The sequence below is a fragment of the Lepisma saccharinum genome, chromosome 3 (assembly GCF_977018435.1).
Source record: "Lepisma saccharinum chromosome 3, izLepSacc3.1, whole genome shotgun sequence".
Lineage (NCBI taxonomy): Eukaryota > Metazoa > Arthropoda > Insecta > Zygentoma > Lepismatidae > Lepisma > Lepisma saccharinum.
This window is the reverse complement of record NC_139231.1, coordinates 55,153,143-55,179,990: the sequence shown is the minus strand read 5'-3', so window position 1 is coordinate 55,179,990 and position 26,848 is coordinate 55,153,143. Positions and strand designations below refer to the sequence as shown.

Genomic DNA, 26,848 nt, shown 5'->3' with positions numbered 1-26,848 from the left:
CAGCGAAAGAGCATACACGTGAGGATAACAAAAACTGTGCCGCAGCTTCGATATTCAAAATTAAATGTAGGGTATCAAGATTATTTTTGTTCCAGTACATTAAAATTACATTTTATGATCAAGAGATACATCCAGTTCGGACCTACAACTTATTTTTAAAACGCCAGCAGGATTATCGGAGCTGAGCCTATAGTTTGAATTGGAATTCAAGCCGGTGTGGGATGTGTCTCAGTCGAGGATGGAACTCCGTATTGCCTGATTACGAGGCAAAAGTACCAGTCACTATTGGCGAGGACCAAGCCTAAAGTTTGATAGAAACCACTTCGCATTTCCTTCCACCGGGAATATTTGTATTTTCATATTTTACGTCGCTTTTGTAACGCTTTTGATTAATTGCGACGAAGGGGATGAGTAATGATTAGATGATACTGATGAAGGGGTACTCGCAAAGAACTCCAACGTCCACGCCAGGACTAACTCCTGGAAACTTCAGAGGGATGAACGAAAGTCGATCATTTAAGCGTTCGGCCACCGAGCCGACTCCACGCATTGGAGTATTTATGTGTGCGTGTGTTTGAGTTTTGTTTTTTAAGGCCGATGTATGCACAGATGAGCTAATCGGGACTGGACCTACAAATTGGGATCCAAACCACCATGTGCCTCCGCCGGGTATCGGATCTGGAACCCCTTCATTACGTTTGTGTGTTTGTATGTTTTTATAGTATTTATAAGATCTTACCTTTTCTTGTACGCTATTCAATTGTCTTATTTGTAATTATATACTAGTGGTTAAGTATCATCTGAAAATATCTACTGTTGCAAAATCATTAAGTATACATACACATCTCGTCCTTGAAAATAGTAGCCTCATCAGGGGATCATGACGATTGACCAGGAGGTTTAAACCAGATAAAGGAGCTTCAATGAAGGTAAAATGTGTGTTGAGTGGGTAGCGACTGTTCTGGAATCGGTTCAATCTGTATACAGTCAGTGGTTTCTAAGCCTCAAAAATCTTCATCTTTCCTCCTCTTACCTAACCAGTGACTACGTTCCAGGTGGTAATCCAATGATTTTAATATAGGTTTAAATTCAATTCATGTAATTTAAGGTACATTCACGCATAAAATTGATTTGAATAATGGCCATTTTCATTAGTTTCCGACAAACGCGTTTTGAAAGAAGTTCTCACGTTTCGTGTCTTGTGGTTCGATTTCTCTGCAATACATTGATTTTATTGCTATGCTCATGTGTATACATACCTTGTTGTATTCGGAAACTATATTCTGCCCGGCTATCTTTGTAGCAAGGCCGCGCATGACGACAGAGAAGAGGGAAAATAGAGTGAGCAGAGCGAAGCAGAACACGCTGCTGCGAAGGTTGGAGGAAATTATTACTAAAAAGGTAAAAAATGGACGCTTAGAAGCTAATATTAGGATCATAGGTCGAATAACACAAACATACCACAGAAAAAATAAAGAAAGATCAAGAACTGATTGATTGATAACATACCTGAAAATTAGAATGTGGAGAAGAATAACTGCAAATTGGAGGCTAAGTCTCTCGCTGGCTGCAGTGTCAAACACACACACAAACACAGAGGGGGAGGGAGATTTTTAGTGTTGTTATTCAACATGAGACCAATTTATTCCACTCCTTCTGGAATTTTATAAAATTGTATATATCTATTATATTTCCTCTGGACGCTGTTGTGATATTGAAAGTTCCAAACAAGACAAACAAATTTCATTTTGAGGCAAAATCTGTGTTGTTAAGTTCCTAAGGCTTAAAAAGGTAATGCAACAGATTTTGCCGGGCTAAAGCAATTTCTGCAGCTGAAAAGGAATTCGTTCTGGAACAGCTGATTCTGATTTTCCCTCCAAGTCATTTGTATTCGGAAATAAACGAAAAGTCCAAACGGGTGGTCTAACTTGGTAGTTTATTTTGTGAACTTTTTGCATTTTCATGAAGTGAATTCGGGCTATTTATTTCTAATATTGTGCATGAAAGAAACTTTCAGGAAACAGGACTCTGGAGGAGAAAAGGAGGCTAGATTATGTAAGGGAGGCAATGTTTGTAATGTTAATATGATGCCGCACTTGTAGGTATATGTTGGCAACTTTTTAAAAAATGTTCGAACTTCATTGATTCATTGAATATTTGTTTTAAGTCCAGTCTATGCACAGATAGGCTAATCGGGACTGGACCTACTAGTTTTAAGCGGGATCCGAACCACTGTGCAATGTGCTTATGAAGATAATTTTCCGGGCTATAATTTGTTAGTAAACGATTTAGAAAATATTGATGGTTTAGAAAGGGTGGGGAAGTCAGAAAACCTTAAAAGTCCAATAAAAATTGTGGGGCAGACTGTATCAATAGTTATTTACAAAACTACCTCAAGACTCCAACACTAATCAAGTGAGCTTCAAAACGTCATTTTTGTTATTTTAAAGATGGCGCCTCCTATTCACACTTGCACCAGTGAAGAGGGGTGGTTTCTTGCGTCTGTTAGCTTAAAACTTACAGAAATTTCTCGGCAAATGAAAATTCAATATCTCTCTGCATGCTTATTAAACCTACACGTTTACTAGTAAGGAGAGAGTTCTACAATTGCCTCAGTTCGCAGGTAAATGGGTGGAAATGCCTTCGCAGTGGCTCATAAGTGACTGACTGCACGTGGACCCCAAAGACATATTCTTCTTATGGTATACAGGCACTAACTCAAAAGTTGAAAATGTATGTAGACCAGCAATAGGTCTGTGCTGAAATGCAACAAACTTGTGCAACCTTACATACAGAAATCTACTAGATAAGAAACGATAACAAATGAAGATTTTCATTTGACTCTCCCTTGTAATGTAACCAAACTTTGGGTAATAAGCTTGTTGTGTGGAGATGTATGTCAATTATCGCTTGCGTCGTACAAACTGAGACAGGGACGCTGAATAAAAGCACTAACGTATTTGTTTCAATTTCGAGCAAATGAAATAGGTACTAAGGCTAGAATTCATCTCCTCACTAGAAAAAATTTATAAAACTGCACCTACGAAGAAGTGTCGACGAATATTTCCTAATTGTATCCAGGATCCTTGAATCTACTGTAACACATGCTGTTGCCTTTGCAATAGTGCGGTATATCGTGTGAACTTGCAATACAATTTGTGTCCCAGTGTTGCTTATTCAAGTTCTTGGTTATATTGTTGTTTGTTTTTAAGACATTTTCTGCAGATACACATTTATCGGGTCTGATTGGATACCGCGCTATTAGAACCCTCCTCGTGAACAGCTTGATGGATAGCCATTGGTTTAATGGCGAATCGCGAGTTTCGATTAAATTTTCTATACGCTCGCATTAAGTCAAGTTCGGATAGTAAGATTTATTACAAATACTTGAATAATTTATAGTGTAGAAATTATAACATGAGAATTCTTACAATTTTTGGTACTAAATAACATTCAGGGGAGGATTATGGCGCAGGCTGCACCATTCAGATTTTTGGAGGGGATTTTTCCCCTTCACATAGTATAAAATTCAACATTGATATATTTTCCAAAATATATGTAAAAATTTTACACTTTAAAAGCACAATATTTAATCCATTAGATGGAGAAAAAAATGTGTTTAAGGATATTATCGAAAGGGGGGGAGGATATCAAACTCTTAGGTCTTAATTTACACGTGGGTTCTGGGGGGATTCTGAATTAAACGTTGGGGGGGGGCAGTATCCAACTGTAGGTCTTAGATTATAGCGGGCACTTTACTTAGAAGGGGATTGAGTAGTAATTTGAGGGGGTATCCAATTCTTGTGCATTAGTATTGTCTTAGACTGTTGCGGAAATTCTGGTATGGAGACTGAGAAAAGTTTTTGGAGAAGGCAATATCCACTTCATATCAATAGTAAGTCTAAAATCGGCATGGACATTTTTGTGGTAGGATTGAGTATTAAATTTAAAAGGGCAGATAGGTAGCTCTTGATAAAGTGTTAAATCTTATAATGTCAAGGGATTTCAGTAGTGTAAGCCTTGTTTTGTTGTGTGTGTGTTCTTATCCATACATGCACAAGACATACAAAATACGTAGGTTTAAATTAAACAATATAACTTTAATACATGGAAGCCATTCACGTACATCTTACACACTGTTACTATAACAACCAATCAATAACATGCTATAGAATACAAATTCTTCTTCTTCCTCTTATCATGCGTCTATCATCTCCTCCTGGAGTCTCTTTTTTTGTTTTAAGTGCTGGTCTCACCGTATGGTCTCACCGTATCTATCAGGAGGTCTCCTAAGTCTATTCGATCTTCTGATTGGTGTGTGCCCAGCGTCTGTATATGGTTGGTTTTGGTTATCTCTTCCCTCTGCATCCTCCGGCTGTCCTTCTGGTATCGATTCATGGTTTGGATCAGGTAGATCTGTTGATGAGGGGTTTGGTTCACACTCACGTTTTCGTAGCCACCTGACGTGTACCGTTCGTGTTGATCCGTCGAACAACTGCACTTTATATATCAGGCTGTTGCCAACTCTAGACAATACCATTCCTGGTACATGCTTCGGAGAATTTACCTTCGGCGTCTGCACCCAGACTGGATCATTCGGAAGATATGCAAGATAAGTTTTGTCTCTTCCTCTCTACTCGGCCCTGCCGTAATCCAAGAAATGGCGGGCGATCCACTCTCCTTTCCCGTTCAGTCATATATTTATGTCTCTTGTATCGCAGTTGGTCACTTTCCCTTGATTCAATATCCTTATCTCTCATTGCCTGTGTTCGAATTCCAGCTCTCTCTTCTCTCGCCTTCTGAGCCAACTGCCTCAGATGCTCTTCTTTCTTCTCCTTTCCTTTCTGGTCAAGTTTCTTCTCCAGCTGTGCCCTCAAACCTTCAGTTTCCGGTATTTTAGTATTACTATCTGCGTTATCATTTCGTTCGGACCCCGTATTTGTGAACAATGTGTTACATTGTGCTAACAGTTTTCTCCAACCCGGATGAATACTGTCCAGCCATGAACATCCAATCAACGGATAACGCAGTTCTTCTTCACACAATATAACCGGCAATTTATACAATACATCATTCAATGATAAATCAACCAAGGTTTGACCTTTCAACTTTAACTTATCATTATTCACGCCTTGTAACGTTAGTGAAGTACAATGTGTTCGCCGATGTGGAAACAATTGTTTGAAAGACTTGTTATTAAACAGAGTAACCGTAGATCCAGTATCTACTTCACATTGTACAATTCGCTTATCAATACACAAATCAACTACGCACGGTTCTGCCGACACAAGAACATTAGTGCCATCTATAGCTTGTGCTCTTGGCTTGAAACTAACACTCCTTGCTTTTGAACGAGTGAGTGTTGCATCTTCCACTTGTGAATTGTCTGTGCTTGATGAAATAGTACAAGTATTATCTTCTGGCGGATGAGAATCACTAACTTCGACGTGCAATAAAGACAAACCATGAAATTCGTTATGTATGTTTTGTTCAACAATAGCGTCTAAAGGTTTAATATTAGACGTGGGTATTTGATCACTTGTAATTGTCTTACTCGCAACTCCACCATTATTTTTCCTAAACTTGCATTTTACATGCCAATGACCTTTCTTTTTGCAAAATGAACATACCGAATATTTTGCTGGACAATGTCCGATACAATGCCTTCTGGAACATCTATCACATTCTTCAGTGCTTTTATTACTTTTATCCCGAGGAGTAACGAAGTTCTTTCTGTGTGCTTGCGAGGACTGAAAACATGGTTTCAATTTCTGTCCCCCAGAAAATGCAACTAGATTAGGACTATAATCTTTTTCACGATGTATGAACATTTGTGTTTCCCGTTCAATTAATTCCATTTCAAGCACAATATCTTGACATTTTGCTGGAGTCAATGTAGGTTCAGATAGTAATTTCTTTCTAATGGCGTCAGACCGAACGCCTACAATTATTTGCTCTACAATGGCTTCTTGTAAGTAATGGCCAAAACTACATTTTAGTGCTTGATCCTTAACACGTACCATAAATCGTGTTGCATTCTCACCACTTTCCTGCGTGCATTGCCTGAACTTGAAACGTTCCACATACTTGTTTATTTTCTGGCCATAATGTTTAAGCAGATTGTCCTTGAGGACCGAATACGTTTGCCGTTCGACTGGTTCAGGTGCAACTATAGTCTTCAACACTGAAAGCTTCAGACCCTATAACTGCAATCAGTATGGGTACCTTCCTGGCTTCATTAACATCATGAGCCAAGCAAGACTGTTCAAACCTCGTTAAATAATCTTCTATTTCTTCCGAATCTGGCCGGAACTCAGAGAATAAATTCAAACCGAACATATTCATAATTGTGGTCAACTAAATATCACAATATCGTAAACACAATCCGTATCACACTAATTTAAACTTTGTTCTGGTACAATTATTGTAATCTACGCCGTAGACACAATTTGTATCGCACTGACTTGAATTTGCCCTTGTACAATTATTGTAATCAATACACAAACCGTGTAATCTTGGTTCTTACCGTAGAAATTGATCAAGCCGACACAATTTCTCCTTGCATAAACCTATGCTGGAATGATGATCGTCGTGTACTCTTCGCGACGTCTTCATCCATACTTCTTCTTACGAAGAATCACCAAGAATATCCTGTACGACTGCGCCATAGATGTAAGCCTTGTTTTGTTGTGTGTGTGTTCTTATCCATACATGCACAAGACATACAAAATACGTAGGTTCAAATTAAACAATATAACTTTAATACATGGAAGCCATTCACGTACGTCTATCAAGTAGTTCAAGTTGGAACATTAAATTTTTGGACACACTATTTAGCGATATGGTATACACACGTTTTCGACCCCGAACGTCGAAAGAGAAGCTAGAAAAAACTAAATATCTCGGGATCCTAAGAAAGTATTGACACCCCATTAAATTAATATTCTTGTAAGCCTAGAAAGAAATGGATTTAAACATTTTCTTGCTCGCTTCGCTCGCGATTCTTGCGTTGCGAGATTGCGTGTTTGGCGCTTTATTGAGGTGAATGTGAAGTTTTATACTATAGCTGCATTACAAGACAAACGATATTCTCGATATTCATTAATAACATTACTTCTTAAAATATAATGCTTAGTGTTAGTGCACTGGTTAATTTAAAGCACGTGCATCATTTGGGACAAAAATATATCGAATCCGCATTTCTAACGTCTTGTCACAGGAAACTTTTACTTTAACAAGTTAAATTTGCACTAAAGATAAAAACCACGTAATTTTTGTTATGGGTTACTGAAATAATTGTATTTACCCCAAAAAAATGGGAGAGGGGGTGAGTTCCTTGAAAGAGGAACTGTATTATATTATCGCCCTGAGCTTAGGAATTTCTAGATAGGGTTCTGTAATGTCTCGTGAAACAATAATTGAATGGGTCATACGGCTGGAGCATGTTATTTGATTTGCCAAGGTTGAATTTTTAATTGTTATCTTAAGTTGTATAACAATTTCTGTTAAATACTCAAATTGTGAGTTATATAAAGTCACTCACAAACACTATTTATATATTTACATAATTTAATTTACTACTTTAACCACTCAATGTGCTAGATTTATGTTTTTTCGATCAAAAAATAGACAGTTGAACATGGTATTTCATTCAAATACACATCATATACATCCAAACTATTTTGGGGGGATTATGATGAACGATTTTAGGGGTGGTCTTAAATGATAGACACCCCTGTTTAGGGAGGAGGGCAGATCAAGTATAGTGTCCAGTAAAGCTAAGAAAAAGTTACTTTCAATATACACGCTGTCGCAATTAAATACTTTGTGGGGATTACGATGTGGTTTGAGGGCGCAAATGATATGATTTGGGGGAGGGAGCACATGACATGATTTTGGTGGGGGGATGCGCCATTGGCCTTGGGGGGGATGGGCACCCCCCTGATAACATGCATTTATTCCAATACACATAAGATTGAAGTTATGAAAGTGTGGTTTCTTCAACTATGAATATATCAAGAAGACATCGGTGCCCTACCTTTATCGCAGAAGGGTCCTTCAAAATCGACGTGCCTACATTCGCAGATTGGGCCAGTGTCGGTGCTAATGCAGATGCCGCCATGTTGGCAAGGGTCGTGGTTTTCACAAGCGTCCACACTGTTTCCTCGCACGCCCTGTAAAAGAAAGGAGAAAGAGTTATTAGTTTAATTTTGGATACCGACTAGGCACTGATATAATTCAAACATGAACATGGACAAGTTACTCCAAAAAATCCAAGAATATTCATGAGTATACTCTACCCTATCGCACCAAATCTAAGAGTGAATGAATCACACTATACATGAATGTATTTATAAGAACTTCCTTGTTCTATTAGAGAAAGTGATTATTAGTAAAATTTCAAAAACGAATATTCCTCTTCAAGAAATATTAGTAGAAAGAATCCCTAGCCTACTACTAAAACAGTAGGCCTAATATATTTTTTCATTATACTTCATTATTTCGGGGTATTGCCCGAACGAAATTTGTCTTGCATAATAGTTAATAAATCATCCAGTTCCACTATGCGTTAGAAGCTAGCATTTTGTGCTAGAATTTTGCAGAATGGGTAAAGTAAGAGTAGATAAATATTAGGCTAGGATGAATGATATGTAACGTACTGGAAGAAAATATAAGCTCACCGAAAACACCAATACTGACGTAATAAATGTTGGGAAAATGGGAAAATTGTTTAGATATAAGATAAGGATATAAGTCGTTCAGCAAAGAAAGGCGAGGGGACGAGGGCATGAGTTCAATTCGGGTGCATAATGAGGATGTGTTGCATTTCAGTTTCCAAAATGTAACGTTGAGAAACAAAGTTCAAGGTTATTAATGTTAAATTATAATCTTCAAAACTCTGATTATTAGCCCGAGAAAACCTCTTCCCCAATCTAAATTTTGTTTGCTTCCTATTTTAAAGTCTTGATCCTTTTACAAAACTTTGTACAAAACAGTTATTCTTGGGTGTTGCACGTTGTACAACTATCGAAACTACTGTACCTCTAATTGTAAAATTGGACATCCAATTTTTCTAATTGTGCGTTACCCCCACACCCCCTATACGCCTTCATGGCGTGGTGCTATGCACAGGGGAACACTTTACCTTTTTTTAATTTTTCTAAGATTTTCTCCAATCTGCTTCTCCTTTACACTGAAGGGGAAAGATTATTCCATTCTAAAAATTTCAACTTTGCAGAAAGTCGATCATAAGAATTATATTACAAAAACAAAAATTTGGTGTTAAATATATGAACAGTCTACCCTAATTAATAGAGGTAATATTTGTTTCTACGTTCCATTTTTCTGTGTAAGAGACATGTTATTATTTGATATGTGAATACCAATTATATATCCATTATCGCTAATTCAACATGAAACAGGTACTCCCATATGAATGGGGCTACTGTAATAAAGGCAAAGGTCATCAAATACGAGTTGAGACGGTTCAATGAACTGAAATATTATGGACTAAGTAGCTAATTACAAAAGTGTTTCATCCATTTGCCAACAAGTCTCGCGGAAAACAGCGTTTTGTGAATGAAAATGGTCATTGGCCTGAAATCAAAACAATTTCCTCGATTTCGTTCTCTTGTGAAGTTAAACAGAGCCAAACCCAAAACACACAAACTAAATGAGAAACATATTTTGTGAACAATAAACCAGTGGAATATTTACCAGGTTCATTTGTCAACATAAAAATGGACAGTGCGGGATGTGTCAACCAAAGTTAACAATATATATTAATGTATTGACAAAAAAATATTGTTGCAGGGATGGTTGATACATTATATTTTTCTATGTTTGAATTTAAGAAGAAAACCTCAGTTTTGTAGGTATTTTATCGGTAAATACAATTGAGAAAAGTGCATTCATGCATCTCCACATATACAAGATCTTGAGCATACTATGGTTAATGTAATCAGCACGACGCTCCGATTACTACCAGTGTTGACTCAAGGTGCCAACTGAGACTGTGTAATTCCCAGAGTCGGTTTATGTAGGAACATTGTCGGAAAACTTCCCACCTGAGAACATCCATCACGACAATCGAACCACAAGCAAAAATGGATGCCTCTAGATAAAGCATGAAAATAGTTATAGATGAACTAAGACTTCATAAGGTTGTAAAACTCTGGATCTGCAGTTTACAATGATGGAGGTCCTTAAACACACGCAGCGACGTCTCCATTACACCCCTTCCTAACAGAGAACGTTCTTTGAAGATGGTCTTCCTGGTGGGATTAAAATCCTATGAGATGGCCATTTATTACCGCCATATTTTGAGTTTCCTTTAACGATCTCCGATGGACCTTGCTAGCAAGGTGTTCTCTGCACGCCAAACCACCATCATTCCCAGGCCAAAGAAAGCAAGCACATCAATATAAATTTGTCACAGGAGGAGTTCCCTTATGCACAGATATGTCGCAACATTTCATTGTTTACCATAAACTTTTCTACGACCCTTTTGAAATTGATTCGTTTTATTCATCAGCGAACGTCAACCATAAGTATATGCTATATACGATACAAAATGTCTTACCGTAATAAGTTTCAGATATCACAGTCGTACATAAATCTTGATATTATGCAGTTCAGGTAGTTATTCCGAAGTGACAGTGGTTGCAAGAGTTGTTTGTGGATTGCTGTTATCGCTACAATTACAACCTGGGTTGTTAAGGGTCCAGGAGCCCATACATTTTAATGGGTTCTATTGGGTTCCGATACAGGATCGGAACTTTTATTCTCGCACAATAAAAATTCTGTCCAAGTCGCGTATTGTTTCATTTCAGTGCCGAACTTGGAAAGTATTTAAATTGATTCGGAAAAAATGTTCCCGGACCGCATTAAAATACAGTGTACCTTTAAGATATAATTGTTATTTACGGTCCAGAACCCATTTGCGCTTGCTGGTTCTCTCTCCCGGACCGGAATAGAATTTATTTACAATTCCTGGACCTTTAACAACCCTGATTACACCTTCCGCCAGTTGAGAAGTGCGGGGAGGAGGAGGGAAGTGTACTGTGGGACTCTTCCGAAAGCACCCAAATAACTCTCTCTCTCTTCCACATAGTACACCCCGGATTGCGTTCTTGCAGACTAAAGACGCTCTGGCGACTGGACACACAACCAATATAATCCTCTGTGGGGCTTATAATGTGTCCTGTCTACGTGTGATTGTTGTTGTTCTTTCATCAATTTCATTTTATTATCATTCACCATCATCATCGCGATTAGCCAACGTGGCAGAAAAGCTAAGTCAAATAAAAAAATAAAATAAAAACAATCACTCAATCAAATCAGTTCAGAAGTGGTCAGCCACTGATGCATCGCTAAATCCTTAATGACACGCGCGACTTCGTACAGAAATAAAAAGCCTCAAACATTAGTATGAGGGTAATATTGTTACTTTTGTGGCGCCTCAGTTGAATTAATCACACATGGAAATTTCAGACATGGCGGTCAGAGAGAGAAATTGTAAATGTTATTTTTTTTTTCATTCTAGTCACGTTGTAAAAGCAATTGCAGACACAGCGTATTTTGTTTTATTTCCTGCCTCTGCTCTTATCATATTCCAATTTTTATGACGTGCGGTATAAAGATACTGTTGCGTTATGTTCCTTCACGGAATGAAGTTTGTTTCCCCAAGCCCGGTGTTATTTGAGCGAGAACAAATACTATGGGGCCTCCCCGGGCTAAGGTACACAGAACCCAAAATCTGACAATCGACAAAAATATGTACAATTCTTTTTGGTTAATGCACTCTTTCATCAGAATGCACAGACAACGATAATTTCAGACACACCACAATTACATACCATCATGCATCAAACTTGATTTGATTTTGAAATCCGATGGGGGCGGCACATGACCCAGTGGTTGAAGTCCAACTTTAAACATCAGGTCCTGATCCCATTAACCCACGAGCATAATGTGGGCTTAAAACAAGTTTTACCAAACGATCGTTATGAAGTTCGCAGAATGTGAAAGAAATTCACTATCTTTATGATAAGACTTTTTGAAGGGATACATTAGGCCTAACTTGGAAGATAGATATATAGTCAACGATTATAATGCTTAGCTTAGCAAGCAATACATAGATATGCCATTGGTAATTCATTATCAAATAAAACAAAAAGCACAAATAGAGTGATGTACTTGGCACATGGGCTATCACTGGAAATGTTAAAAGCTTAGAAGATACGTGTACAAGAGAGAATTTCCACCCAGAACTGTAGACCATATTTTTTTCGCATTAACTGCTCGTCTCAAGTGCGTCTCAATTTTTTAATATATATATATATGCATATGATTGTTACTACTACAGTTGCTGCTGTTAGACAATTTAAATTGATTACTAATAAAGAGATAATGGTACTTTAACAAATTTAGCAATGTACATTTGAAATGAGATACAGAAATGAAATTGCGTGGGAAAAACCATATTTCCCGAAAGGCAATTGAACGATACTACAGAAGTACAGAAGTCATTATGTTGACCATCAAAAAGGAAAAGATTGGAATTCACTTAATACAATAGGGTTTCAGATTAGAATCTTCGACCACTTTCATGTATATGAAACTCACGATTATTCAGTTGGAAAAAAAATCCTCTGGCAATAGCAGCTCTAAATTGTCTGTCATTTGTAGTAGGGAATGTTTAGGTGAAAAATGGCAATTCAGGCAACCAATTGCCATTCTGATGAAAGAAATGTTTCGACGTGTAAAGTCGTCTTCAAAGAAATGGAAAGATAAGAACGCTTTCCCCATTTGTTGCATGCAGACGTTACAATCCGAACGTAATGGAAATCGAATGCTATTTGTATGCATGTTGTCGTGGCAGTTGAGGGGATCGATGTGGCCCTTCTATTCGTCGCCTCCGAGGCAGCCGAGAAATTCCTTCTGAAATGCATTCTTCTGTATGAGTTGATACTGATTCCATCCGACACGACGAGAATTTAGATTTTCTAAAGATGGGATATCAATTGATAGAGCGAATGGAACTTCGTTTACATCCTCCTTTATGTTATATCTAAACTTCCATTATTCTAACAGACAACTGAATTCCAAAGCTTTCATCCTACACTTTATTTATTTATGTGTCTTCATTCCAGACACTGATACCAAAAATTTTGCAAATAACATATCAAAACATAACCACAATATCTTCATAAGTAAATTTGTATCTGTTACTGCACTATTGTTCCACGGATGATGTCAGTACTTCATACTGGTTACGTCTAAACTTATTGTATATCAAAGGAGGAATTCCACCCGTATTATACGTAAAATTATAAAATTTCACATCCTGATTACACTTAATAATGACGCCAATTAAAGTCAGGATTATATATCAAAGGGAATTTATTGAATAACAAAGGAGGAATACTTTGTGTACTGTAAAATGATAGAACTAACAAATTTTGACACAAAATTTCGCTAGGAGATATCACATAACATTTCTGCCACATTTCTTCAGGTAAAGTTGATTCCATATTATACAACAAAAAACATCAACGTAACTAGTCGCATGGACACATTCACATAAGAAATGCGCTTGAAAAATCGTAATATAATTTGCCTTGTTTCCATATTAAAAACACTGAAGTTGCTGACCAAGGTAATTTACTGAGATTTAAAAACCCTTTACAAGTAAAGTTTCTACCCTCTATCTCAATAATCTCAATAAACTGCCTTGGTCAGCAACTACAATGTTTTTGAAAAATTGGTTTAAAAGGGTGAAAGCACGATCAGTATTAACAGATAGTTTGACTTTGTTAAAACTGAGTAAGGCCTCCCCGATGGCGCAGTGGTAGCGTCGTCACCTTGTAATCAAGGGGTCCCTGGTTCGATACCCGGTGGAGGCACAAGTGGTTCGGATCCCACTTTAAACTGTAGGTCCAGTCCCGATTAGCCTTACTTTGCATAAAGTGGACTTAAAACACCAATCAATAATAATAATTAAAACTGAGTAACTTATGTTGCTATTCATTACTCTTGAATGAAACACAAGTGAATTTGTATGCGTTTATTGATAATGCTATAATTCTGTTAGCACTACAAAATTTCCCTCTCTATGCAAGTAACCATGTTATGTGCAAGTATGTACGTACGTATACACTACGCATTGCGCCCTTTTTACAAATTCAAGAACTTGAAACTTAATAGCACGCAAATAAAAGAATGAACAATTAAAGTACCTAGGTAAACGTATAATTAACAAAAAAATAATACAAATACAAAATTTTCGGTGTATCACAACTTTCCCAAAGCGTATGGTGTGCATAACTTAAAACTTCATTCTTAAAAGAAATAAAAAATGATAAACACTGAAACGAATCTAAGGAACTCTTCCATATTATGAAGATAATTTTACTTAGGGTTTTTTTCTGTTCCGTATTCTATGATAATCTGATTTCCCCTGATATCAAAATCGTTAACCGGTAATAGGAAGAAAAAATTCCATGCAGCGATTTGCAGGACTCAAATTGGTCCGTGCTATTTCCTTCTTTCTTTCGTGCCATCCATTAATTGGAATTCTCAGAATCTTCGTTCCAGGTGCATCGCATGTCATTTGCTTAATTGCTCTTCACCTTTGAGCCCTCGTCACGTCGGCTTTCATCACCTGGTTTCTTTGTTATTGGGTTTTTTGTTCACCGAGCTCGCTATTATTTTACTTGATGGTATTTTCTATAGTAGTGTTATTGGGGGGTTTCAAAATAGTACTTAGTAGGTATGGTCTTTTTTTACCAATTGAATATTACTTTTTGACATATTTTGACAATTTTTTGTCGATGTTTTAGCGTTTAGCGATGTTTTAGTACAAATTTTCACTATACTCATTTTTCCCCCACTCGTACTTGGTAGGTATATCATGATGTTACGTGATACAACTTAACCTATCTTTTTTTTACGATTATTTAATTTTTTTACGACCCTAAGTGATATAACTTAACCTATCATTTTTTTTATTTATGCACTGTTTGAACGTTATTATTTGAGGATCATATTTTGTAGGTATTTTTTTTTATCAATCGAATATAAGTTTTTGACATATTTTGACAATTTTTTGTCGATGTTATAGCGTTTAGCGATGTTTTAGTACAAATTTTCACTGCACTCATTTTTTTCCCTACTCGTACTTGGTAGGTATATCACGATGTTACGTGATATAACTTAACCTATCTTTTTTTTTTACGATTTTTTTAATTTTCTCACGATCCTAAGTGATATAACTTAACCTATTATTTTTTTTTATTTACGCACCGAACTAACCTACAAGGGGGAGTCCGTTTGTTTTAATATTTCAGTATTATAAGGTTTTCACAAATTTTATATAACCTAAAATGTGTTGGATGTTGATTTTTAGTATGTGGCAATTTTTTATGAATTTAAAACTGTTCTGTCACTCTCTCGTTCTTCACGTCGTGGACGAAGGACTTCTCTGCAATCAGGATGACGCTGCATAGGGTATCCTCGGGCAAGGCGTCGTGGAACTCGCAAACACCCACTCTACAAAAATTCTACTATATGATCTTTCACTGGCTAAGCTAACCTACAAATAGGAATTGGCAGCACTGACTTATAAACCCCCTGGGTCTTCTTGGCATGTTTTTTCATGATGTGTTGCCAGGCTATTGCGCATCTTGGCGTATACAATGTATATATTTTGAGAGGGGGGTTATAGCTTTTTATGCTGTACGAATACTAAAAACTTGACAGTGACAACTAACAGAGTAAATAAACCTACATGCAGAAACTAACAACACTAGTTTCTGACAGTGAATTTGAAATAAAATATTAAACAAAATACATGAGTAAGCACTGTGATTACAAATAATACCAGTGTTATTACACATTCATTCTTATTTTTCGAAGTTGAATGGAAGCACGTGTTTTTTATGCTCTCGTAATACTGACCTTGCCCCAGTGATTTTAAATTGCTTCCATCCGGTTTTTTTTTTCCGTGTTATTCCGCGCGCACGCAACATTCGCTTTCAATAGTTTAATGAAACACAGAAGGAGTGTTAGTTTAGCAGGTTTTGAGTTTACAATGTATTAAATTAAACAATAATTTATGTAAGAATATACTTGTACTTACCGAACACAAAATAATAAAAGCACATGTGAATCTTTGCGTGTGTTCATGTTATATGACGACTGAGTAAAAAATAATGTTGACTCCCCGAAAGATAAAAGTTCCCGGTTCGACATCAGATGCATGCAAATTTTATGTTTTGCTCTCCAAAATCTTGATTTGTGCTATTTGTCATACAGCAGAGGAGAAGAGGGGAGAGGGGAGGGGAGGAGGTACTATTAGCGCCATCTATTAGCAAACAATAGAAATAAAAAGTAGGGGGTCAAACTTTTTCAACACCCAAAAATTTTAAACGTCCTCGTTTAGTAATACGATCAGCAGAAGACGTTTGAAGGAGTACTCTTAGTCGAGAAAGCTAATTGCTAGGGCCCATATATTGCTAAAATGTTCTTTAATTTACATATTTCTCATACCGCCATATGTTGTTCTAGTTGACTTCTTCCAAAAAAATGCTAATTAGCGAGAGTTAATTAAGCAAGGCAAGTAAAAGAAGCAAATAGGACAATATGTGGCGGCGTGGAAATATGTAAAAATTCGACTCGATTCGAATTAAAATTGGAGGATATTTTGCATTTTTTCCCTATAATGTACAAAATATTTACCGTACATAATTTTTTCTATTTACAACAGTATAAAATAAGAGAAATGTGTGACAATATCCATATTAATTAGGAAGGTATGTCGTATGCTAGGTTAGCTAATTGCGTCTTCTACAGCTTCACTGTATAGAGGAAAAATGGAAAAAGAGAGCTCTACAAAAACTAATGCTCTTAACAATATTGTACGCCCCGTGAAAATTATATATATAAATAAGACTTAAGCGTATTATCTGCTTTCATGTCAGATTTTGCCGACCTGTGAGCTGTAGTGTTTAGGCGACAAGCGATGCGCTCAAACTAACCTCCCCCACTCATACATACACACTATGTCTTACAATAAGTAAGGCTGCTATATCACATGTAAGGGCTGACGGTTGCCAACACACACAAGATTTATTGCAAATTTTATTAACCTACGACATAAGCCATGGACACACACACACCAAGCCTTCCAGATAGGCTATAAGCAACTCACCTCTTGCAATTGTATAACGGGGAAAATTAACCTACAGCTAGCAACACTGTTTGAGCTGCTTTCGACGAGTAGTGTTACCAAACTTATTTTTTTGCAAATAGGCTCTACAGCTAGAGGCTTGAAACATATACCCTACCAGAGTATGCCAACTTACCTCATGTAAAAATATTACCTAGTACGGGTTAAGCTGTGACATACAACTAGCGAACGACACGACCACCTGACATACAGACAGAGAGAGTGTGATACAGCTTATACGCAGTTTTTCCTACACACGTACTGGGTTTAAAAGATAACTTGCAACAACTATTTCACTCACCTCCTATCATATAATAAAATTACCACAGGTTTTTGATACTTGCTGCCAGAACATGGTGGTTTTAGACTGGAAATTCAGCCCGATTATTCTATTTGTGCAAGAGAAAAATGATGATGCCTGCATTTGGAATATATAATTCTTCTTACGGTATTTTGCGTGCTCCCAGTAACCTTGCTTTCGATTCACGGAAGCTATGACGTGTATTTCCTGTTTTGCGAACATACGAGAACCTTTCACAATGTTGCATCAGATAATATATTGCAAGAGCGAGTTGGTTGTGTATATAAATCTAGTCTTGGGGAATGGACATGAATATAATGTCAAAATTATTGCATAACTTAAAAAGAATATTTATTGCACTGCGCTTTCTAGCAAAGGTAAATGTGGAATGCCCCGGCCCCTCAGAGATTCGAATACTGTTAGTTAAACAGCAAGTATTGTCATATGGACTGACGATTATTATTTTTTTAAAAAAACAGACCTCGTAGTAAGTTATAACCTGAGCTGTCTTGCAAGTCTCTCGAGTTTGATATCTGGTGAAGGAATATGATGCTACTATAAACTGTATACAAGATATACCCAGTCCCTGGCATGAGATGGACGAGAACCTATACAGTTGTACAATGGTTGTTTTTTTTATTAAAGCATAGCGCTTATTTACATGTCAGCGCAACATGCATGCAAAGAAGGGAGGGAGACCATAACGGATAATTCTTATTTCGATTTCAATATTTTTGCTAGTCATGCTATCTAGACGAACACTGGAAGATGGGCAAAAGCGAGGGAAAGAGAGAAATGTTATTTTTTGCCTCTCTGCCTGTGTGTGATATACTAGTTTTACATGCATACGGCTGTATCGTGAAGCGAGGCCGAAAATAATTTTTGAAAGCAGTCTCGAGCATCTTCGCGTTCAGCCAACAAGAGAAATAAAACATTACACATGGGTGTGGGGCGCAACAGCCACAGTACGGTAATGTGCATGGATGTTAAAACTTTTGGGTTTTTCTGAATAGACATACATATCAGTTTTGCAGTCTCCAGATGGGACCGGAGCTTACTTTTTATTTGGACAAGGGGGTTCAGATCAACTATAATTTTTGTTTACATCAAAATGAAACAAAGGATTTTACTCCACTGCTTACTTATTCAATATTTTTATTATTGTAAAGAATGGGGCGGTGTGTCTTATTGTATATAGTCTTCCAACAACCACCTCGGGGGCGTAAATTTATGTTTCTGCATGTAGGCAAAATGCACTTAACTTCAGTTGTGAAGTTTGTTTTGCTGTTGTGATTAAATACTAAACCAAAATCTTATTACATAACTTTGAAGTATATTTGTTAATACGATCTATATTATATCATTGCTATAGGTGGTCCATATTATGCGCAGGAGAATTTTTAAAAAATGTCTTGTTTCTCGAACCTGTGACCTGCAGATTTGCTTTTGCTGGCAACAGAAACAGAAAATGGTACTATGTTATTCTATACTGATATACTGATAGTCAACAACTATGTCGAAAAGCAATGATGGGGGGACTTGTCTGTGTTGGGTCTTATTAACAACTTCACAGCTGTACCTGCACAACTCATTGACAACAAATCAACAATGTTAGGAAATGTGTGCATGGCCCCGAGAATACAATTTAAAATCACTGATGTGATATGAACCCCCTTTACTTGTGTGTATTTGAATATGCGAACATGAGGTATTTTGAATAATCGAGGCGGACAATCACAAAAACAGCTTGCAACAGTATGGAGAGTTCAAACTTCAGACGATTTTTGTTAATCTACGAAAAGCCAAGGGGCGAACGGAGATTACTACGAAAATTGTAACGCGAGGCTATTTTGGCTAATGGCAACGATGAGGATGAATAATGGTTGTTTTGATGAAATTGAAAAAGTGGGGCACGTCTGCTTCGAAGTGCATTACACCAACAACTACAATTGTCCCTCTTCCCCACACGAGGCGATTAACAGAGGTGTATTTTTGCCGGTCTACGACTCTGAGGGCTCAAGTTACAATGTTTACCTATAGCTGTACATATTTAAAAATGACCTGAGCAATTAAATGTTACAATACCGATCCTGATTTTTGTCGGATGACGTAGGTTGCAATCCCACCCCCGATGGCGTATAGACTTAAATGTTTCCATAACATGAAATACTGTTAATGGAAATCTGTCGTTTCTAATGTAAAAATCATATAACAAGAAAAAGAAGAAAATAAATGTTGCGAGCAAATACGGAGCCTCAACCCAAACACATAAATAATCAGACAAGATGTCAACGGTGCGTTCATAACTAACAAGTGATTATTCAAAAATTGAAATGGTGCAGGGGGAAACAACCAACTAACTAACTAGGCTTCTTAAACCCGAGGACAGCAAATACAAGCCTATTCTGATCTGAGAAAGATTTCTATCCACTTTTTTTCCATCCCAACCGATTTTTTTTAGGTCTATTCAACCCCTCATGGTACACGAGCTCCCACTGCCCTGATGGTGGAGGAAGCGAATCTATTTGGACATGAAAGAGCATTATGTGTGGGAGACTATAATTTATACATGTGGTTGCTTGGATGCTTACAGAGGATGCCATAGCTCGTGCGATTGAGGCATTTTATTAAGCACATATTTTGATGAGTGTAAAGAATTAAATAAGTCACAAGGGGCTGAGGCATGGTTCGAATTTCTCGATCTAGGTATGGATGCAGACAGACACGAAGTTTTGTGTGTGGACACAAATGATAATGGAAAAATGCTGTTCACCCCGATAGCATAGTGGTAATGTTGTTCTTGCCTCGTTTCCATCGACAACATAGTGGTTACACTGTCCAATATTAAGAAGTTCTCAAAATTATTCAATCATTTTCTCTCTTCTTCTTCTATCATCTCGGTAACCAAAAAAAAGGTTTTCTCAAACGTTTAGACGACTACGAAAACGTTGAAATGTAAAATATTGTTGCATTGTAATCAAAAAAGAATTTGTTGAATATGCCTAACCTAAAATAAAATTCAAGAATTAATAGAGTTAAATATTTGCCACTCTGAAATGGCGACGGCTATCATAATATTATTTTCAGCAGGATAATAATGACAATATTATATATATTAAGGATTAGGCCCGAGGGATTCTTATGCGGGGGCTCATCTTAAAAACTTCAGTAGATGTTTGTCATGGAACTCCCTTCTTAAATTCGATTCGAAAGGCACAAATATTCCGGTTCTTGAATAAGAAGCGCGTATGCCTTCGGAAAGAGAGAAGAAGAAATAAATAAATCAACTCATGCATATTCTTCATGTACGTATGCTTGGTGACAAGAAACAGTATTTTTTTTTCTCTTCAAGAAATTGTTTTCAACTTTTTGCTAGGTGACCCAACAGGAGTGGACGAAATAGCTTATTCATTTAAACTGGAAGCTTGCTTTTTTTTCAACAATGGAAAATACATTATTTCCAGTGAAATATCGACTCAACTACCTAGAATGGCTACCACGGGCTTGGTGACTGAATACTAAAAAACTATCGAGCGACTTACTTCACAGCAGTGTCACTTAGTTTCAACAAGAACAGTTCAAGGCTTCCCGGGGTGTCCTGCAAGGTTCGGCATTTATTTTTTTTAATAGCAAGCAGATGAACTGGCCTTACAATATGAAGACCCCTCTCACTGTGTCGGTTGCAGTTATTTTCTGGTAATTATGTCTTGCCGATGGCGTTGTCGCTTTGTAATCATACTTAGGAGTTATTTTTTTTTATTTTGCCTTTCGCGACATGTTCGACTAATCGTGACAATACGTTTCAACTTTTCTGCATAAACGTTGATCATCGTTTATCTTGTCCACATCGATTAATCTTCTTATGTTTTTTTTTTGTTTTTTCGTCGCGTCCATCTCTTCTGTTATCACAATCGAGACTTCTAGATTATTATTTTTTCTTCCTGCAATTTTAGAAATGTAATTTTTCATGATCATCCAGCGAACGCCTGAGACATTTCAGCAAAATGTCGATTATTCAATGGATGTTGTAAGGTTCCATGTTTTTTTTTTCACTATCTCTTGTTTGGTCGATTTTGAATTTGGGAGTTATTTTTTTTATTTTGCCTTTCGCGACATGTTCGACTAATCGTGACAATACGTTTCAACCTTTTTACATAAACGTCGAAACGTTTCAACGAACAAACGTTTGTTCGTTGAAACGTTTCAACGTTTATGTAAAAAGGTTGAAACGTATTGTCACGATTAGTCGAACATGTCGCGAAAGGCAAAATAAAAAAAATAACTCCCAAATTCAAAATCGACCAAACAAGAGATAGTGAAAAAAAAAACATGGAACCTTACAACATCCATTGAATAATCGACATTTTGCTGAAATGTCTCAGGCGTTCGCTGGATGATCATGAAAAATTACATTTCTAAAATTGCAGGAAGAAAAAATAATAATCTAGAAGTCTCGATTGTGATAACAGAAGAGATGGACGCGACGAAAAAACAAAAAAAAAACATAAGAAGATTAATCGATGTGGACAAGATAAACGATGATCAACGTTTATGCAGAAAAGTTGAAACGTATTGTCACGATTAGTCGAACATGTCGCGAAAGGCAAAATAAAAAAAAATAACTCCTAAGTATGATTACAAAGCGACAACGCCATCGGCAAGACATAATTACCAGAAAATAACTGCAACCGACACAGTGAGAGGGGTCTTCATATTGTAAGGCCAGTTCATCTGCTTGCTATTAAAAAAAATAAATGCCGAACCTTGCAGGACACCCCGGGAAGCCTTGAACTGTTCTTGTTGAAACTAAGTGACACTGCTGTGAAGTAAGTCGCTCGATAGTTTTTTAGTATTCAGTCACCAAGCCCGTGGTAGCCATTCTAGGTAGTTGAGTCGATATTTCACTGGAAATAATGTATTTTCCATTGTTGAAAAAAAAGCAAGCTTCCAGTTTAAATGAATAAGCTATTTCGTCCACTCCTGTTGGGTCACCTAGCAAAAAGTTGAAAACAATTTCTTGAAGAGAAAAAAAAATACTGTTTCTTGTCACCAAGCATACGTACATGAAGAATATGCATGAGTTGATTTATTTATTTCTTCTTCTCTCTTTCCGAAGGCATACGCGCTTCTTATTCAAGAACCGGAATATTTGTGCCTTTCGAATCGAATTTAAGAAGGGAGTTCCATGACAAACATCTACTGAAGTTTTTAAGATGAGCCCCCGCATAAGAATCCCTCGGGCCTAATCCTTAATATATATAATATTGTCATTATTATCCTGCTGAAAATAATATTATGATAGCCGTCGCCATTTCAGAGTGGCAAATATTTAACTCTATTAATTCTTGAATTTTATTTTAGGTTAGGCATATTCAACAAATTCTTTTTTGATTACAATGCAACAATATTTTACATTTCAACGTTTTCGTAGTCGTCTAAACGTTTGAGAAAACCTTTTTTTTGGTTACCGAGATGATAGAAGAAGAAGAGAGAAAATGATTGAATAATTTTGAGAACTTCTTAATATTGGACAGTGTAACCACTATGTTGTCGATGGAAACGAGGCAAGAACAACATTACCACTATGCTATCGGGGTGAACAGCATTTTTCCATTATCATTTGTGTCCACACACAAAACTTCGTGTCTGTCTGCATCCATACCTAGATCGAGAAATTCGAACCATGCCTCAGCCCCTTGTGACTTATTTAATTCTTTACACTCATCAAAATATGTGCTTAATAAAATGCCTCAATCGCACGAGCTATGGCATCCTCTGTAAGCATCCAAGCAACCACATGTATAAATTATAGTCTCCCACACATAATGCTCTTTCATGTCCAAATAGATTCGCTTCCTCCACCATCAGGCAGTGGGAGCTCGTGTACCATGAGGGGTTGAATAGACCTAAAAAAAATCGGTTGGGATGGAAAAAAAGTGGATAGAAATCTTTCTCAGATCAGAATAGGCTTGTATTTGCTGTCCTCGGGTTTAAGAAGCCTAGTTAGTTAGTTGGTTGTTTCCCCCTGCACCATTTCAATTTTTGAATAATCACTTGTTAGTTATGAACGCACCGTTGACATCTTGTCTGATTATTTATGTGTTTGGGTTGAGGCTCCGTATTTGCTCGCAACATTTATTTTCTTCTTTTTCTTGTTATATGATTTTTACATTAGAAACGACAGATTTCCATTAACAGTATTTCATGTTATGGAAACATTTAAGTCTATACGCCATCGGGGGTGGGATTGCAACCTACGTCATCCGACAAAAATCAGGATCGGTATTGTAACATTTAATTGCTCAGGTCATTTTTAAATATGTACAGCTATAGGTAAACATTGTAACTTGAGCCCTCAGAGTCGTAGACCGGCAAAAATACACCTCTGTTAATCGCCTCGTGTGGGGAAGAGGGACAATTGTAGTTGTTGGTGTAATGCACTTCGAAGCAGACGTGCCCCACTTTTTCAATTTCATCAAAACAACCATTATTCATCCTCATCGTTGCCATTAGCCAAAATAGCCTCGCGTTACAATTTTCGTAGTAATCTCCGTTCGCCCCTTGGCTTTTCGTAGATTAACAAAAATCGTCTGAAGTTTGAACTCTCCATACTGTTGCAAGCTGTTTTTGTGATTGTCCGCCTCGATTATTCAAAATACCTCATGTTCGCATATTCAAATACACACAAGTAAAGGGGGTTCATATCACATCAGTGATTTTAAATTGTATTCTCGGGGCCATGCACACATTTCCTAACATTGTTGATTTGTTGTCAATGAGTTGTGCAGGTACAGCTGTGAAGTTGTTAATAAGACCCAACACAGACAAGTCCCCCCATCATTGCTTTTCGACATAGTTGTTGACTATCAGTATATCAGTATAGAATAACATAGTACCATTTTCTGTTTCTGTTGCCAGCAAAAGCAAATCTGCAGGTCACAGGTTCGAGAAACAAGACATTTTTTAAAAATTCTCCTGCGCATAATATGGACCACCTATAGCAATGATATAATATAGATCGTATTAACAAATATACTTCAAAGTTATGTAATAAGATTTTGGTTTAGTATTTAATCACAACAGCAAAACAAACTTCACAACTGAAGTTAAGTGCATTTTGCCTACATGCAGAAACATAAATTTACGCCCCCGAGGTGGTTGTTGGAAGACTATATACAATAAGACACACCGCCCCATTCTTTACAATAATAAAAATATTGAATAAGTAAGCAGTGGAGTAAAATCCTTTGTTTCATTTTGATGTAAACAAAAATTATAGTTGATCTGAACCCCCTTGTCCAAATAAAAAGTAAGCTCCGGTCCCATCTGGAGACTGCAAAACTGATATGTATGTCTATTCAGAAAAACCCAAAAGTTTTAACATCCATGCACATTACCGTACTGTGGCTGTTGCGCCCCACACCCATGTGTAATGTTTTATTTCTCTTGTTGGCTGAACGCGAAGATGCTCGAGACTGCTTTCAAAAATTATTTTCGGCCTCGCTTCACGATACAGCCGTATGCATGTAAAACTAGTATATCACACACAGGCAGAGAGGCAAAAAATAACATTTCTCTCTTTCCCTCGCTTTTGCCCATCTTCCAGTGTTCGTCTAGATAGCATGACTAGCAAAAATATTGAAATCGAAATAAGAATTATCCGTTATGGTCTCCCTCCCTTCTTTGCATGCATGTTGCGCTGACATGTAAATAAGCGCTATGCTTTAATAAAAAAAACAACCATTGTACAACTGTATAGGTTCTCGTCCATCTCATGCCAGGGACTGGGTATATCTTGTATACAGTTTATAGTAGCATCATATTCCTTCACCAGATATCAAACTCGAGAGACTTGCAAGACAGCTCAGGTTATAACTTACTACGAGGTCTGTTTTTTTAAAAAAATAATAATCGTCAGTCCATATGACAATACTTGCTGTTTAACTAACAGTATTCGAATCTCTGAGGGGCCGGGGCATTCCACATTTACCTTTGCTAGAAAGCGCAGTGCAATAAATATTCTTTTTAAGTTATGCAATAATTTTGACATTATATTCATGTCCATTCCCCAAGACTAGATTTATATACACAACCAACTCGCTCTTGCAATATATTATCTGATGCAACATTGTGAAAGGTTCTCGTATGTTCGCAAAACAGGAAATACACGTCATAGCTTCCGTGAATCGAAAGCAAGGTTACTGGGAGCACGCAAAATACCGTAAGAAGAATTATATATTCCAAATGCAGGCATCATCATTTTTCTCTTGCACAAATAGAATAATCGGGCTGAATTTCCAGTCTAAAACCACCATGTTCTGGCAGCAAGTATCAAAAACCTGTGGTAATTTTATTATATGATAGGAGGTGAGTGAAATAGTTGTTGCAAGTTATCTTTTAAACCCAGTACGTGTGTAGGAAAAACTGCGTATAAGCTGTATCACACTCTCTCTGTCTGTATGTCAGGTGGTCGTGTCGTTCGCTAGTTGTATGTCACAGCTTAACCCGTACTAGGTAATATTTTTACATGAGGTAAGTTGGCATACTCTGGTAGGGTATATGTTTCAAGCCTCTAGCTGTAGAGCCTATTTGCAAAAAAATAAGTTTGGTAACACTACTCGTCGAAAGCAGCTCAAACAGTGTTGCTAGCTGTAGGTTAATTTTCCCCGTTATACAATTGCAAGAGGTGAGTTGCTTATAGCCTATCTGGAAGGCTTGGTGTGTGTGTGTCCATGGCTTATGTCGTAGGTTAATAAAATTTGCAATAAATCTTGTGTGTGTTGGCAACCGTCAGCCCTTACATGTGATATAGCAGCCTTACTTATTGTAAGACATAGTGTGTATGTATGAGTGGGGGAGGTTAGTTTGAGCGCATCGCTTGTCGCCTAAACACTACAGCTCACAGGTCGGCAAAATCTGACATGAAAGCAGATAATACGCTTAAGTCTTATTTATATATATAATTTTCACGGGGCGTACAATATTGTTAAGAGCATTAGTTTTTGTAGAGCTCTCTTTTTCCATTTTTCCTCTATACAGTGAAGCTGTAGAAGACGCAATTAGCTAACCTAGCATACGACATACCTTCCTAATTAATATGGATATTGTCACACATTTCTCTTATTTTATACTGTTGTAAATAGAAAAAATTATGTACGGTAAATATTTTGTACATTATAGGGAAAAAAATGCAAAATATCCTCCAATTTTAATTCGAATCGAGTCGAATTTTTACATATTTCCACGCCGCCACATATTGTCCTATTTGCTTCTTTTACTTGCCTTGCTTAATTAACTCTCGCTAATTAGCATTTTTT

General features: G+C 37.1%; 1 protein-coding gene across 2 annotated transcripts in view; it reads right to left on the bottom strand.

The window, feature by feature from the left end:
* Nrx-1 (Neurexin 1) overlaps window positions 1-26,848 on the bottom strand; it is a 743,918-nt gene that overhangs the window by 533,501 nt on the left and 183,569 nt on the right. For both annotated transcript variants that reach the window (XM_083118572.1, XM_083118573.1), the window contains exon 2: window positions 8,039-8,174. In XM_083118572.1, the coding sequence (XP_082974698.1) occupies window positions 8,039-8,174 (136 nt within the window). The remainder of the gene's footprint in view (window positions 1-8,038; window positions 8,175-26,848) is intronic.